Source organism: Callorhinus ursinus, unplaced genomic scaffold (assembly GCF_003265705.2).
Source record: "Callorhinus ursinus isolate GAN/ISIS: 27379988/994484 unplaced genomic scaffold, GSC_fseal_2.0 scaffold69, whole genome shotgun sequence".
Classification (NCBI taxonomy): domain Eukaryota; kingdom Metazoa; phylum Chordata; class Mammalia; order Carnivora; family Otariidae; genus Callorhinus; species Callorhinus ursinus.
The window spans coordinates 2,461,909-2,479,340 of record NW_027397131.1 but is presented as its reverse complement, the minus strand read 5'-3'; the positions used below and the strand labels follow the sequence as shown (position 1 = coordinate 2,479,340).

Genomic DNA, 17,432 nt, shown 5'->3' with positions numbered 1-17,432 from the left:
TTGTATGATGATAATTTAGTGGCTCAGATGCTAATAAATCAAGGTTATAATGCTATTGATTTGTTAATTTTAACTTGGGTTGATTTTGAGTCGTCTTTATTTTAAAAAAGGGAAAAAAGAGAAAGAAGGAGAAGGAGAAAAAAAATCTTGCTTTCACAGTGACTGAATTTAATAAGAATCTTGGTGATAGCAAAAGGCCCCCCTACTGTTTCTGCTTTGGGGTGGAAAATGTTATTCTTGTATTATTCCTAGGGAAAAATAAAATCTCATGCTGCTACAAATCTTATGCCTATGGAAAGATGTTATTTTTTAATACATGATGGCTTACCTATTTCAGAGCCATTAATGGCCTCGTAAATAAGCATTTTGCTAATCTGAAATGTGAAATCTGGATAATAATAAAGGCCCATTTATCTGCCTAGCTTTCAATTCCTAGATGTAGATCAGGGGTAAAAATCTCTCTGGATTTTCTAATGAATATATTGCTTCTCTTCCCCATTACCTCCGCCCACCTAAAACCCAGCCCACATTCTTAGAGTTGCAGCCCATTGAAAATATTTCTCCTGTGTAATGAGTTCTTGGGGGCTGGGGTGCATTTTTGCTTTTATCTGTATAGTTTAGAAACTGATTAAATCTTTGTTGTACTACAAATATTTGAGGAATAATCATCCGCAAGGCACAGGCATGTTGCATTATACTAGATTCTTGATACAGTATGAACCTCCTCGGCTTCCTGCATTGGGCAATGTTGACCTTAATATTGGCCAACCTGTTTGTAATGGTATCACATGTACGCTAAACGTTTAAATGTTCAGAAACCTATAATAGCTTTCATCCTCTTGCACTGTAAAAACTTCTAATAATCAAATGATAAGATCATATCCTGTGGGGTAATTGTGTTGTACCGTGACAGGATAACTGAAAAAACACTCAGTGAAAATCGCACCAAACGGAAATCACTATATGAACAGCGATTGTTTGTGTGCTGGGCGAGACCGTGCCCTGTTCTTCAGGGCTTAGCTGGTCATATTTCTACTTGTTTCCTTTTAGCTGCTGCCTTTCTTGTTTTATTTTGGGAACCTTTTTTCCCTGAGCCACTATAATTATCTTTTAGTGATTTAGAAGCGGGGGGGGGGGGAACCACTCAATCGACCTTTACACACACACACACACACACACCACACACTCACTTGCTCACATAGACTCTCCCTCTGGAAGTCTTGAACAAGCAAGGCTTGTGTTTGGATTCAGTTTTACCTTAGTCATGCCTCTTTCCAGATACAAGAAACATTTAATTCCACATTTCCTGCTTCTGGCTTTAGGCCTTTGACCAGCAAAGTGAAATGTATTTTTTACTGCTGTCGAACAGCCAGCTGCTGAGTTGAGTGAAGAAGAAAAAAAAAAAGAAAGAAAGAAAAAAAGAAAGAAAGAAAGAAAGAAAAGGGGAAGAAAAAAAAAAAAAAGAAGTGAAATGGAAATGTTGCCCTGCTTCTTGAATCGGCAAAGTCGTGTGAGGAAATTCAAGTCTCCTTAGCGCCCACCCCTCTGGAGGGCCTGGTGGGGAGGTGAGGGGTCCTCTGGGGCCCGGGCTGGGTGTGTGCCCCACCCAGTTCTCTGCCTCCTCTCCCCTTCTGCCCCCACTCTCTCAGAGGCGGGCTCCTCAAGGTGTCACAGGCTCAATGAGGAATGAAGTCAAGGGCAGGGGTGGTCCCAGCAAACAGCCAACGTCGGAATACCCAGACTTCAGTGCTGCTCGCGTTCCCATGGCAACCAAACACCAGTAAAACAAACCTATCTGTCCCAACAATAAAAAATGTTTTCATTAAAGTCTATTTAAAACCTTTTTTTTCCAATGTAAAATATTCGATGCCTTTCGCTCCCAGACAAAAATCCCCAACCTGCCAATGTTAAAGGGGATCAAGTCCCCAGCAGAACCCTGCAGATAAAAGGGATTGGGGTAAGGTTGGGGACTTTACAGACGAGACGGCATAAGTTCAAGTATGAACAAGATTGCTTTTTTCTCTCTTCTTCTGCTTAGTTATGCTTTTTATTATATAAACATTAACTGTAATATTACAGTGGGAAGCAGGTATTTGGCAGCCATATATTATTTTAGTAAGTCTACATAGAGAGAACAGTTTCCAGTTTTAGCAGCTGTAACATGTTTAAACTCAGTTTGTAATGGGATCTGAAGATAACTATTCCCCACGGGCTGTGTTGATCTTCATGGCTGGCCCACTGCCAGATGGAGGGCTCGAAACTATTATTCACGCCTCCTTGCACATACTTTGTCCGAGCATGCTCAGTTAAATGAATTTTGTTTCTAATACATTGTAAATTGGGATTTCATTTTCCCATAATTTACTTGGTATTTCATTAAACATTGAAATATTATCACAAATGCCCCCACGTCTGTACTCACAAACCTGAACAGTTGTGTGTGTTTAAGGAGCTGAGATCCAGATTGCATGGTTAGAAACCAATTTCAGGATAGCTAACAGATACCCAAACCAAAGAAGTTTTTGCCTGGAAGTCTTAGTTTAAAAATAATTAGGGTTCCCAATATTTGAACAGATTTATGTTGTTTATAAGCCAAGTACATTTTCTTCATTGAGTCAACTTGTCTTATTTAAAACAAATTATGTTTGCTGTATTAAAGTTCATATTTTTAAGGCTGAGTCTTGTATTAATCCCACAGTGAGTCATTAATCATACCAAATGCATTATAAAAACTTTAATCATTGAAGTTGAAACTGAGATTGTAATGCAATCCATCCCTTTTAATTACATCAGCTATTTTTCCCTTTCAGATCAAGAGCTATGTCGCAAAGGGAAAACAGATTAAAACTAGAGCTGTTTGATGTTTCTCTTTTTAGAACAATTTTATGTACTTTGTTTTAAAAGTTATATAATTAAAGTGCTTGAATTTTTCAGCCCTCTGATTTTTGGGGCTTGAGGGGTCTGTCTGCCTTCCTTCTCCCCGGGGACCTCTTTTGTTTGGCACCCCAAAATGGAGCTCATTCTGGAATCCCCTGCCCACCTCAGAGCTCGGTTGAAGACAGCTGTCTCTCAGCCTCACTGTGCTTGCCTCCCATTAGCCTCTTTATCTTAAGTGTCTGGTTTATATTTTGATGTGACTGAAAACACAAACTCTGGAGGCAGGCAGAACGAGGTTCAAATGCCTTCTCTAACAAACGGTGTGATGCTGAAGCAAAGATGTGATTACACGGAATAATCTACGCAGTGTAACTAGGACATTAACCTGGGGCATACCAGTACCTCCTAGAATATCATCCTCATGAGGTCAGGGCCTTTGAATGTTTTGTTCACTGCTGTATCTCAGTGCCAGGAACCCGGAGCACACATGCTCCATAAATAACTGTTGGAAGAATGATAAAATGGATGGTAGCCATCGCGGGTGTTGCTATCATGCCACGGTGCTGTTGTTAGCGCTTAGCCAGGTTCCGTGAGCTGTGATAATGACGTTAACTTTGGATGCTCCCATTGGTATCTTTGTTATATAGATCACAAAACCAGAAAGGTGTCTTGCAAAAGAGTGTGTAAGTTACCAGGGTCTGGTTTTGGACCGAGGAAGTAGGACCCTGAACTGTGGAGTGAATTTCTAGAAATGCACTGGCGTCACTGGGGATGGAGTCCTTCAATAAACCGTTTGTATGGAGAAAAGAAACTAAACCCCAATAGCTTCGATGCTCCTAGAATTGCCTCCCGTGATTGATCATCTCTTCTGATACCCTTCCAGATTAATCCTGCCGTATGAAAGGTTTATTAAAGGAGAGGAAGATAAGCCCCTGCCTCCAATCAAACCTCGGAAACAGGAGAACAGCTCACAGGAAAATGAGAATAAAACAAAAGTATCAGGACCCAAACGCGTCAAACATGAAATCCCTAAGAGCAAGAAAGAAAAAGAGAATGCCCCGAAGCCCCAGGAATCATCAGAGGTGAGTCGCCCTCCTCCACAGAAATACCAGTCCTGTCGGGTCCCCAGGAGCCCTGCATCCACAGCCGGGTCCCTGCACCCCTGCAGCCCCAGACTGAGAACGGCCCCCATCTCAGCTTCACAGTTCCCCAGAGAGGGGATCTGTCAGTCTGCTCGGGAGCTGAAAGGCAGTGCGTGCTATTGAATGGGGTAGGTCAGGAATAGGATCTAGAAAGATGGGAACATCCTGTGGAAAACTGAGAGCAAATGCCAGCTTTGAGATAGAAGGAGCCAGAGCTTCAGCTCCGTGAAGCCAAGGGGCTCCAGTGTGAAAGATGTGGCTTCTTTGTCATTTCACAGCCAGTCTATCTGAGGAGCTGGTATGACTTTGAAACAACATTTTGTGGGTTCTAGCAAGGAGGGATGTTGAAATGAGGGGCCATGTCTCTGCAGGACTATCCTCGAAACTTCAGAGACTCCTTTGCCTCCCATAATTGACCTCCATGCAACAGCCTTGGGTTGAGACCAATTTAGAAATATCTTAAGTACATATTTATAGGAGAATTTTGAAATTGTTCCTCTGAAACCACTATTATCTCTCATGTTAACAGGTAGTTTCTGAACCTTTTAAAACCAGCCCCAGCTGCCCACAGCCCCCGACAGCTCTTTGGTAGGAGCCATTACCCGTCAGTGTTCAGCCGGTCATGGAGGCTGATCTGGGCTCTGTTTCAACATGAATAATAAAAAACCCTGCTGCCCATAAAAAAAAAAAAAAAAAAGAAAGAAAGAAATAACTTAGCAGCCACATTTGGAGACAGCATGTTCTAGGATCCGACCCCAGAGGGAATTTTGGTGCTGATATTAAACACCCCCTAAAAATCAGGTTTATAATGAACACATAAGAGACTCCCTAATTAAACACTGGCTTGAAACACACACACACACACACACACACACACACTCACACACACAATGCACACCAACCTCCTAACTAGAAATTAACCTACCCAACTGACTCCTGTGTAAGAAGATATTATGAATGCCAAGAAAAGACTTTTTTGTTGTTTTTATTTTTGTTTCATAATTATTCTAAGCTTTAATAATTAAAAAAATGGGGGGAAAAAAAGATGATGCAGAGAGATTTCTAAACATCTGCAAGCTTGCAACATAAATGGCCAAAAGCAAGGAAATTCCAAGTTAAGGCTCACATTCCATTCTTCCTTTATCCTGTTGGCCTGGTGATTTATTATAGGGTTTTGGATCAGTGAGTTCTATTAGATACCATATGTACAGCATTGCCAAAGCACCAGAGGACAAACTGAGGCCAGAGGCCAGCTGACCTCTGAGTGGCTCCACTTTGGGGATGAAGTTTGAAATGGTTGTTTTGTGAGGTGGGGGAGGAATCCTCAGCCCATTGCCCTGAAGCCCATCAGCGTGGGAGATGCCTATTGCCAAGAGTAGGGCCCAGCTCCCTCCGGCTCACAGAAACCCTTAAAGCCTTCAGGCTCCCTGTTTCTTATAGTTCCCAATGCCTCGGTGCATTGTAAGTGTCTGGAGTGTCAAAGGGTATCATGGTCAGGTCATCTGAATGACCTGGAATCTCACACCCTCTCTAAGTCAACCGTATGGTAAGAATTGCTCCCCGCTTCCAACATAGACCCCTGTGTTTGACCAGGTGTATTTCTTCTCATTGACTGTGTGTTGGGGTTTGGATTTTATTGCTGTCATTGGTGTTTCTATTCTTTAATTCTTGATGTTTTCAATACAAAGCAGTGAACTCAATGGAGATAGGAGGGCTTATAAAGCTGTGCCAGGCAAACCCACTGTCTTCAGGTCACTAGACTGCAAGTTGCCTGGTGGGAAGGTACCATGTAACATGTCAAGGCAGACCGTTAAATGCCATCCTAGAAAAGGGTCCTTTACTTTTTTCTGCCTAGCTTTCAGAGACCCCCTAAACCTGTTTTCCAACGACAACCACAGAACTCCATGTAACCAACGGCCTGGGTCACAGAAACGTCCATGAGACTGGGTATCCCCTGTAGCTTCACTTCAAACCACAGCCCCATCAGAAGCTAACATTTAAATGCAATTTGCCTTTTTCCCTTGCTATACTCATTTTTCTGTATTTTCATGTAATGCATAAGCTCAAGAGACCAATGATGATTGTTAATGTAGAACAAGCAATGATATTTGTACTGGAAAAGGCAGCTATTAGTATGAAAGAGAGAGAGAGAGAGGAAGGGAGGGAGGGAAGAAAAGAAAGACGATAAGCAAAAGCTCTTAGGTCTAACACATCCCTAAAAGACAGGGATATCTTCAAGTAGATTTAAGAAGAAACATCTCTGAAAGGGTGTGATTCCTTAAAATGTCTGTTTCTGTGCATCCCTACACCAGCATCCTCAATCTTACCCAAAGATGTTAATGTGTTCAACACTTCTTAACAAAGAACAACGTTCAAGGGATGAGATGGGGGGGAGGGGGGGCTTTGGGGGAGAAGACCAGCTCAATACGACTGTTTAGTGACTGTTCTCTAGGACATGTCAGGACAGCATGACAGTTTTGAAAGGGCCTGTCAGCCAGCTGGATCACAGATGGAAAGTTAAAATGACCTTCTAAGGTCAAACTTTGCACAGCTACATAATGCAATGAATGGGTCAAATTGTGCCCACAACTTCGGTCAATAGGGACACATAAAGAGCATCCATCTCATTGACTACAACATATTCCAGTGAGCAGAAAAGCTGTATTTGGGGCGGTGCTCACTGCCTGCATTTTGATGACTTCATTTTTAGCTTTAATAGAAATGTAGTTTGCTGCAGCCTAGGAGGACTTCGAGTCCCTCTGTCCCTCAGGTAGACAGGCTGGTGTTGCATCTGCATAATTCTCCAGTATTTTAGCATTTTCTGCATGTCATATGGCGCTGAGTAGAAATTAACACTTATGCATTGCTAATTTTTTGCATCGTACTGAACGCATTAGGATGGGATTTGCTCTCTCAGAGAAAGGCAAGGGGTTATAGTAAGTTTGTTGCTTGTTGTTGACATGGGGTTGGTTGGTTTTTGAAAGAGAGATGCTTAAAAAAAAAAAAAAAATCTTTCTCCAAAGTGTCATAAAGCACAACATGTAATTTAAAACCCATTTGGATAATTGACTGATTTGACAAGAAAACAACCTCAGAATTAAACTATATATGAGAATCAAGGAGTGATAAGATTGTATACCATCAGTACAGAACACTTTGCTATTTTGATAGGTGTCTCACAAGGGACTTTGAGCGAATATGCGTTTCTACCCTAATGTTTCCGTAATTTAGATTTCTTTGTTTAGAGCTGTGATTGGGGGGTAATAAAGCTTTACAGAAACTCCCTGAACTGACTGACAAGCCTGTTTTCAAGGAAAAACTGCTGCGTGTAATATTTTGTTTCATAGCAAAATGTGTCAATGCATTTGGCTTCCTTCTGACTGCCTTTTGAAATATTTTATCAGGTTTCATCAGAGCCAGAGAAGGAACAAGAGACTTTAAATCAGAAGAGCATCACTGAGCCTCTCCCAGCAGCAGACGTGAAGAAAAAAATGGAAGGGTACCAGGATTTTGCAGCGAGGCCCCTGGGGTCTAGAGCAGACCCAGAAAAGGACAACGACACAGATCAAGGTGCCAACAGTGAGAAGGTGGCAGAGAAGGTGGCAGAGAAGGAGCCTGCTCCTCCGCTCCCGAGTGCCCCTGCGGCCCCTGAAAGGGGTCCGGCCCTGGTGCCGGGGGCTGGCAAACAGTCCCTCACCTCTCCCAGTGCTCTTGTGGACTCAAAACAAGACCCCCAGCCCTGCTGTTTTACCGAGAGCCCCGAAAGTGAACTCCAAGAAGCACCCTTCCCTGGCTTCTCCACCACGCAGCCCCCCCTGGCAAACCAGAGCGAGCTGGAGGATGACAAGCTGCCCGCCATGGCGGACTACATCGCCAACTGCACCGTGAAGGTGGACCAGCTGGGCAGCGACGACATCCACAATGCGCTCAAGCAGACCCCGAAGGTCCTCGTGGTTCAGTCATTTGACATGTTCAAAGACAAAGACTTGACTGGGCCCATGAATGAGAACCATGGACTTAATTACACTCCTCTGCTCTACTCGAGGGGCAACCCCGGCATCATGTCCCCACTGGCCAAGAAGAAACTTCTGTCCCAAGTGAGTGGGGCCAGCCTCTCCAGCAGCTACCCCTATGGCTCCCCACCCCCTTTGATCAGCAAAAAGAAACTGATGGCCAGGGATGACCTGTGTTCGGGTCTGTCCCAGGCCCACCACGGCCAGGGTACTGACCACATGGCGGTCAGCCGGCCCTCGGTGATTCAGCACGTCCAGAGTTTCAGAAGCAAGCCGGCGGAGGAGAGGAAGAGCATCAGTGACATTTTTAAGCATGACAAGCTGGGTCGATCGGACCCCCACCGCTGCAGTTTCTCCAAGCACCACCTTAGCCCCCTTGCTGACTCCTATGTCCTGAAGCAAGACATCCAGGAGGGCAAGGAGAAGCTCCTAGAGAAAAGGTCGCTCCCCCACTCCCACATGCCCAGCTTCCTGGCCGACTTCTACTCGTCTCCTCACCTGCACAGCCTCTACCGACACACGGAGCACCATCTTCACAACGAGCAGACATCCAAGTACGCCTGCAGGGACATGTACAGGGAAGCGGAAAACAGTGTTTTTCCTTCCCACAAACACCAAGAGAAGCTCCACGTGAATTATCTCGCGTCGCTGCATCTGCAAGACAAGAAGGCGGCGGCGGTGGCGGAAGCCCCCACGGACGACCAGCCCACGGATCTGAGCCTTCCCAAGAACCTGCACAAACCCACGGGCAAGGTCCTGGGCCTGGCCCACGCGGCGCCGGGGCCCCAGGAGAGCAAAGGCGTCTCCCAGTTCCAGGTCATGAACAGCCAGACTCGGGACTGCCACCCCAAGGCCTGCCGAGTTTCGCCCATGACCATGTCGGCCCCGAAAAAGTACGCCGAGTCGCTCTCGCGGTCAGGGAAACCTCAGCACGGGAGACTGGAGAACTTCAGGAAGATCGAAGGCATGGTCCACCCGGTGCTGCAGCGGAAAGCCAGCCCTCAGAACATTGGGGCCGCGCGGCCCATCAAGCGCAGCCTGGAGGACCTGGACCTGGTGATCGCCGGGAAGAAGGCCCGGGCCGTGTCTCCCCTGGACGCGTCCAAGGAGGCCTGTGGGAAGGAGAAGGCGGCCTCCGAGCCAGAGAGCGACGGCAGCAAGGCGGCGCCCGGCGGCCATTCAGGGGGCGCGCCCGAAGGCCACAAGCTTCCGCTCTCCTCCCCCATCTTCCCCGGTCTGTATTCCGGGAGCCTGTGCGGCTCGGGCCTCAACTCTAGGCTCCCGGCCGGCTATTCGCACTCGCTGCAGTACTTGAAAAACCAGACCGTGCTTTCTCCACTCATGCAGCCCCTGGCTTTCCACTCGCTTGTGATGCAGCGGGGGATTTTTACGTCGCCGACAAATTCTCAGCAGCTTTACAGACACTTGGCCGCGGCCACCCCCGTAGGAAGTTCGTATGGGGACCTTTTGCACAACAGCATTTACCCTTTAGCTGCTATAAATCCTCAAGCTGCCTTCCCATCTTCTCAGCTGTCGTCCGTACACCCCAGTACAAAACTGTAAGCCCAGCTCTGCCCGGCGTCCGGCGCGGCGTGCCTAACGGAGCTTCCCTCCCAGCCCTGGGGGCGACGGCTTGGAGAATTAGAAGGCAGTATTTCTTCTAATCCTGGGGAGGTGAGATCAGCCCCAGCCAAAGGGGCTGCGAAGGGGAGGTGAACATACCTGATTTTTCTGGGACGACTCCAGCCTTGGCTGGTCAGTCTTGAGCTCCTTCCAACACAGATGCCCTTGCACCGAGATGGGTCACTTGGCACGAGGGTCTCGTGAAGGGATGTATGCGTGTCCGGGGAGAATTTAGAAGACCCCGTCTTGAGTTGTGACGGTCAGGAACAATCTGGGCAAAAAAAAGGGGGGGGGCAGGCATTTCACAGGAAGGGGCAAGGAAGACTGGCAAGCGTTTGCCAAGGGATGCCCCTCTTTTCCTAAAACTCTCCAAGGTTCAATCAATGCAATGTATAGTGGAACTTCAATAGATCTTTCATTTTGACACTATTAAACAATCCAGAGAAGTAAACACTGTTAAAATGACTGTATATATTTGCTTCTTAAAACTACCCGTATCACTGTTTGCTCACCTAATTTATATACAGGTAGTTCCATTTTCTCCCAGTTCCTTCTTGTCCTTTTTTTTTTTTTTAATTAAACAGTATCGCTTTTGTTTGCAGGTCTTTTGTTTTTGTTTTGTTTTGTTTTCAAGGCTGACTGACTGTCCTAGTTGTTGATGTGTGTCTGTAATTTTTCCACATCTTATCATTTTGAGCAGCTTTGGGTGGTAAAGTTATTGTTTACAAATTGAAGCAACTGATTCTAGTGGAACAAATGAAAAAGAAACAGTTGAGCACACAATAGTGCAAAGAATGTTCCTTTGCAGATCCGCAACTTAAGGATTTTGTTCCTCATAAATGGCATAGTTGAAAGAGCTTATACACTGCTTACCCGGCCAAATGCTTTGCTTTGAAGTATTGGGTTATGTGAAAATATCGAGCATTGTACTTACCTTATCTAGGCTGTGAAACTGTCCTACATACCAGAGGAATCATAAAAACAAAAACCTCACTGGCAGCAAGCTGCTGAATAACAAGAGTCTAGAGGACATATTTGTGGGCTGCACAGATATTTTAGGAATTTCAGAAATTAGAACAGAAGCCAAAATGATTTACATTGGTGTTGGCACTGATCCCTTTAAACAGTGTGGGAAAGGGGGTTGGGAAGAAGATGGAGCTCGACTATCCGGAAGAGAAGGAGCGGCTGGAGGCCCGGGCACCAGATACCTTCCCTGGGCCGTGGTCTTTTGAGTAATAGGTAGTCACGTTGCCTTCATCGAGTTGGTCTCTTGTTGTTCCCAAGAAGAACCTCCCAGGCCACATCTTTGGGGAGAATTGGCATGCTGGATTACCCGTTTCAAATGAAAGTCATCTTCTTTGGGTTTATGGGGCATTAGATTTGGGTGGATGCATGCCCACTTGGTGGCATGCGTCATGTCTTTAACCACCTGGCAATACGTTGGTCCACTTTATGATTTCTTTTGTCATTGGAAGAAACGGTCAAGTTGTTCACGGAGTCAAAAGATGTGCAGAGTGTGTATTGTCATTCTTGCCACATTATTCCATTTGCTGCTGAGCTGTAACATCAAGGTGGATGCATTTTCTAAGCGTGTTGAAAGTCCATCGATACAGAGTGGATTTTCTTTCCAAGTCCCATCCCTGCTGATACGACTGCTTTGATGAACTCCCCAGCCAACCCTCCCCTCCCCCAACACTCCCAGTAGACATTAGAACCATAGTTAACCAGTCTTTTACCTCTGAGATATTTAATTCTATGAAAATTGATGACAATTTTCAACTTCTAAGTAGGTAACTCGACTGCAAAATAATCACAACTGATAAACAATGACACTGCGGCTCTTACACAAAGCCATGCATGCCGTGCATTTGTATTGAAATGTCTCCATGATATGAAGCCAAATATTCAATGTAACATACTTAATATCCAAAGGTGGAAACAAAAGAATGTAGAGATCTAGTGTTAAGAGTTCATTTGCTTCAATTAATTATTTACCTTCCTGTGGAATTTCACATATATATATATATATATTTACATATATATATATATTTAATAGAACCATAGATAGACTAGTAGAATATAGATTATAAATGTGTGAGTGCAGATTATCCTGCTATTGCACAAGATAGAGGGGGAAAGAGATCTCAATTCTAGCTGGCCGAATGGCTAGCCAGGACACCTAGAAGAAAGTTGCACTAGATTGAATGGTCGCAGAATCAGACGACATGGAAGAACACGGAATCTCCAGTGTTTCTGCAGCGGACATGGGCTAGATCGTGCATGGTTTCTAGGAGTTTGTTTCTCCAAGAAATGGGGGCCCGCTTGTCCCTGGTGGAGCTCACCTACCCATTTGAAATATGGGCATTTGTTTTCCCCGCTACAGTGATTTCAGTCTGGTTTCATCATGTTGGAATTTGATCACACCATTTTTCAAACAATGTTAACATAGTCCAGCTTTTGTTTTTCTCATCTCTTCCGAGAGGAGAGTCACTGTTTCTGTCTGAGGAAGCTCATACCCTCGGCAAAACATCAGGACAAATAAAGAGAAATGGGGGTATACATTCCCAACAGAAGCAGTGTGTTATTTGTTTTAAAACTCCGAACAGAGATCTTGGAAATCTTTCAAAAAGACCATTGAATTCTTCATTGGCTGAGAACTACATTTTTAAAAGTCTTAAATAGGGCTTTGTTTGCATTGTTTGAGTTCAAGGGGCCTTATTATTGAATGGAATTGCACAAGCCTTTCTTTGTGCAATCAAACCATTGTTATTGGTAGTTTAGTAAAGGAAACTGTGGAATCTAATTGGCAATGGAGTCATAAATCTATTTACTGAGCGTGGCTTCCAAGAAATGTTGCAATTCAAAATAGCACTAAGTCCGTGATTTACTGGAGATTTGGAGATTCTAAATAATATTGGAAAAAAAAAAAAAAAAAACCTTTCCATGCAACTTCTGGTTTAACTTTTGGCAACTCAAAAAAAACCAAAAAAACAACAAAAAGAAACAAAACAAAAAAACCACCCCAGCCCAACTGAGTTTCAGAATTAAGTATTCTTCTAGTAAGTGATTGGAACTTGTAATATTTGCCACAGGACTGACTTATTTATTTACTAGCTAGAAGCTCTTAAGTTCACTTGTTTATCAGGGCATATACAGAAGGGTTTGTTAAAACTCAATGTTGTCTTTACAACTTTCTGACCTGGTGCATGAATTCTCAAGTACTGTATTTCAGTGTGTTGGTGTGTCTGATGGAAATTTTGAGGTGATCCCACAAAAATATTTTATGTAGTGTGCCTTCAAAGAGAACCATTTCTTTCTCTTCACTTGTTGTCCCACAAAGTCACATTTGGTGGTGGTCAGCCAAGTCCCATCTGGTCCAGTTTTACTCTTGTCCCAGTTTTAAAGAGAAATGGGAACAAGTTTGCCCTGGTGAGACCCACACCATTGCAACGATTATCTTGAGCACTTAAATTCCAGTGTTGGCTGTTGATGTATTTGATATTCTGCTTGTCTCCCCATGGTTGAAATATGTCTGAAAAATAGCAGCATAATCTCTTGGCTGTTTATACTTTTTTAAACTTTCCTGTGTTGTAAATATTGTATACTTTTGGTGATTCCAGCTATGTAACCTCTATGCTCTGTAAGGTGATTATTTGTATATAGCAACATGGCCCAGTGATATTACATAGTTTCCCAATGGAGAGGTTATTGAGTAACCTTTGCATTAGTTTAAACACTACCAGAAGAATGCTGAGCCAAACTATAAACACTCAATTTTGTATGTTTTCCAAATTGTACTTATTACTGCTTTTGATACTGTATTACGTGCCAATAGTTTCCCAATCACATAGCAGGCAAGAGATATTTTGTACTTTTTGATCCACTGTAATATTTAATAAAAAATGTTACTATCTGTTTCCTTTTGGGTGTGAACAATCTGTTACCTCTTCCTGAGGAGTCCCAGAGCCTCACAAGGGTTCGTTCCACCCCATTGTCTCCAAATTGGATCACAGCAGCAATGATGAAGATGGTGGTGGTAGTGATGGTGAGGATGGTGTCTTTAGTTTGTTGAGAGCCCTCTGGGTGCCCGGCTGGCATCCAGTATCTAGGCTTCACAATCCTGCGTGAGTACAGGTATGCCCATTTTACTGATGAGAACACTGCAGCTTAGACAGGTACATCAACTCACGCCAGATCACCTAACAAACCGCACAGTCGGGAATTGAACCCAGAGCTCTTAAGTCTATGACTTCTTTGTATGCCATGGTCCTCTCCTGGCAGTTAACAAGTCACTCTCTGTTCACTTGGTCCCCAAAGATTTACTCATGCCTCAATTGCCAGGCATAATGTTAGGAACTGGGAATACAATGGTGAGGAAAACGTAAATTTTGTCTCTGGAGCTTATATACTCTTATGAGAGAGAGCTAATCAAGTAGTCACCCATATAAATCAAAACCTCACCCTGACCTAGTTCCGGGGGAGAGGAGGGCGGTAACTAAAGTGATACATGAAGAAGAAGTGGTGACTAAACTGACATGTGAAGGATGGTTAGGAGTTGATCAGGTGAGAGGGAATTGGGAAAAGAGGAGTCCAAACAGAGGGCACCACATGTGCAAAGGCCCTGTGGCAGAAACAAGTTTGGCTTACCATAGGAATCCAAAAGAGAGAGAGAAAGAAAGACCGACCTGTGTGACAGAAGCATGATTTACAAGGTCCAGGGAATGAGGTTGAAGTGAGGTGAGAGAGTATAATGGGCCAGCTGAGTAGGGCTAACAGACAAGGCTGAGCATTTTGGTCTTTTTCCTTAGAAAAGGTGGAAGCAGGGAGGTAACTTGTTCAGATTTCTTTCAGTGTCACTTTCTGGCTGCTGTGGAAAGGCAGACTGAGAGCAGTCTAATACCAAGATGGTGGTCATTTCGTCTGGGGTGGTGGAGTGGTAGAGTGGATACAGTTCAGAGGTACTTAGAAGAGTGAAGAGACTTAGCAGTGGATTCAATGGGACAATTGATGGCTATTCAGGAAGGGCTGAGAAGCTGGGAGAGCAGCATGTTCCAACACCTGATGAGGATGGACAGGGTTCTGACCGTCCGTCCCCTTAATCCTCTGCCTCCAGGCTTTCCCCTGGTTTTGCTCAGCTTACTATTAGTTGAAATGAGGTAATCATGAAGTAGTACCCGGGGTGCTCCCTTCTTCATGGGTCCCAGAGATTGGCACAGGGTAGAGGTTGGACAGACTTTGGTGGGGGTCTTGTTTTACAACCCACACCATCTGGTCAGGCTGGACTTGGAATAGACAGGAGAGAGTAAGCTGCTAGCAAGTATGTCACCACAACTCTCAGTGGGAAAACAGACGGATATTCTGATAAAAGACACTAGATGCTTTTTCTTACCAGGAAAAGGACTTCAGGAATTGCAGCAACATATCCTGGGCTTCACCCTCTTCTTGCTGGTTATCATCCCTTTGTAAATCCAAACACTCCAGACCAGGGTAGGACCCCTTGCCCCGTGGTCTCCTCGCCTTCGCTCTGATTCACGTGGATTTCACCGATCACGTGAATTGCTATGGGAACATCAAAAAAATGTTCTTCCATCTGTGACACATTCAGCATTTATAGATCTGATAGCTGAATCATACACAATAGGAAACATCATGATAAGTTATCTATTTTTACCAGGCCGGGCTGGCAAATACCACTGGGAAGGAGGGTGCTTTTGCTAAAGATGTCACTCATAGTGCAAAAGCAATGAAAATGCCCAGTGATTTATTCTAGGAAAGTGGCCAAAGTTGACAAATGTTTTAGGGCTGATAGTGACCAGGAAGTGGGTGATCATTTACATCAACAAGTATATAAGCGGCAGGAGGTGGGTAGTGGGGTGAGAGGTGACCTCTGGCCAGGACTAATGTGAAAGAAAGCTTAGCCTTCAAGGTTGGCCTAAGGACTAGAGTAAATCACATTAATTTGGGCTTTGCTAATTCAGAATTTCTGAATCTTGGAATCTCCAGGCTAAGTCCTAGGATCGAAAAACATTCCAAAGTATTTGTTTAACCTGCTTAAAAGAACAAACTATTTTTAATCATGCTAGCCATAACCCTAGGCATTCAGCCAACCGAGTAAGGACAAGGTGATCTGTTCCCTGAGGCATCCATACAACAACTACTACTATTTTAATTATTGTTGAAACTCTCTCCAGAACAGAGCTGTCCAGTGGAACTTCCTAGATGGTGGAAATGTTTTCCAATGGGGTAGCTGGTCAGTGTGGCTACTGAGCCCTTGAAATGTGCCTCATGGGATGGAGGAACTGACTCTTTAATTCTATTTCATTTTTATTTATTTAAATTTAAATAGCCACCTGCGGCTAGTGGTTCCTACACTGAACAGTACAGCTCCAGAAGGTCCAACTGGCCAGTGTACAAGTACAGGTAATAGTCCCTGTTACAGTCAGGTCAGTGTCTGCTGGCAAACTTTAACATAAACACTGAAGCAGGGGTGCCTGGGAGGGCTCAGTCGTGAAGTATCTGCCTTCGGCTCGGGTCATGATCCCAGGGTCCTGGGATCGAGCCCTGCATCAGGCTTCCTGCTCCGCGGGAAGCCTGCTTCTCCCTCTCCTCCCCACTTGGGCTCTCTCTCACTATCTCGGTCATTATCTCTGTCTCTCGCTCTCTCAAATAAATAAATAAATAATCTTTAAAAAATCACTAAAGCAGACAACATTAAGTCTCTTCTTGGCAAAATTCCATTCATCAGTTGGGGGTGGCTATAGATTTAACACTATTTTTCACTCAGGATTAACACATCATAGGTTTTTAAATACTCAACTAAATCAGCAAATAAATCATTAAGAACACATCAAGAAAGAAGTCTCCAATTATGCCATTTTGTCATCAAGTCCTGCTTTTTCTCTTCGGTCGGATCTCCAGCCTTACACAAGGCTGGAACGTGACTTCCAGAAAGTCTCTGCCATGTTGGTGCGGCCACACTGCTTCCCTCCATGGGAACTGGATCTTTAACTCTGGAGTTGAGGAGAGTATTCAGCAGCATGAGAGAGGAGATCAAGTGGGGAGAGGCAGCCCCAAGGACCAAGTGTGGAGGACTCCATGACAAAATATGTTCAGTGTCCCAGGCCTTTACTTCAAACCTGGGTGTGTCACTTTATTTCTCCTTTCCACACAGTGACAACAACTAACCACACAGAGTGACAACTCCGTTATGTGACGGACACTGCTTTACGTGTTTTGTTCTGTTCATCTGTTTGTCTTTCGATATTGATTCATTTGATCCTCAAGCATCCCATGATGTAGATACTATATTTATTCCTACTTTCTAGTTGAGGAAAACAAGGCCGTAACTGAGCATTTGATGACCAGTCGAAATGTGCAGTGCCTGCCCTGATTTACCAGAAGATTCTTTCCGAGTTTTTCTTATTGTGTCCATCTCTTCTTTTTTTTCCCACCACCCTAACTCAGAAATTCAAGTGGTCAGCCAAAAATGTCACATAACACCCTAAAGTTTTTGTCAATTAATGAGGCAAAAAAGAAAGAAGGCACCAAGAAATAGTATTAAGAAAGAGAAAGAAGTAGACTTTTTAAATTATTAGAGAATAGCATTAACTTTAAGCCTCTACATTGGAAAAGTTAGATGAAAGGAGCTATTTTCTACAAAAATAGACATTAACAAAAATTTCCCAAGAGGGAAAAAAAAAAAAAAAAACCCTCCAATGACAACGAAAAATTTCATCAGGAGTCAAATAGTTCTCCACAAAAAAGCACCAAGCCCAGA

The 17,432-nt window shown here is 44.1% G+C and overlaps 1 protein-coding gene across 2 annotated transcripts in view; it reads left to right on the top strand.

Moving 5' to 3' along the window:
• The window catches only part of ARID5B (AT-rich interaction domain 5B), a 177,122-nt gene extending 163,549 nt beyond the window's left edge, over positions 1–13,573 (top strand). For both annotated transcript variants that reach the window (XM_025850160.2, XM_025850161.2), the window contains 2 exons: positions 3,761–3,959; positions 7,424–13,573. In XM_025850160.2, coding sequence (XP_025705945.1) covers positions 3,761–3,959; positions 7,424–9,595 — 2,371 coding nt within the window. In that variant the 3' untranslated portion in view covers positions 9,596–13,573. The remainder of the gene's footprint in view (positions 1–3,760; positions 3,960–7,423) is intronic.
• Positions 13,574–17,432: the final 3,859 nt, after the last annotated feature.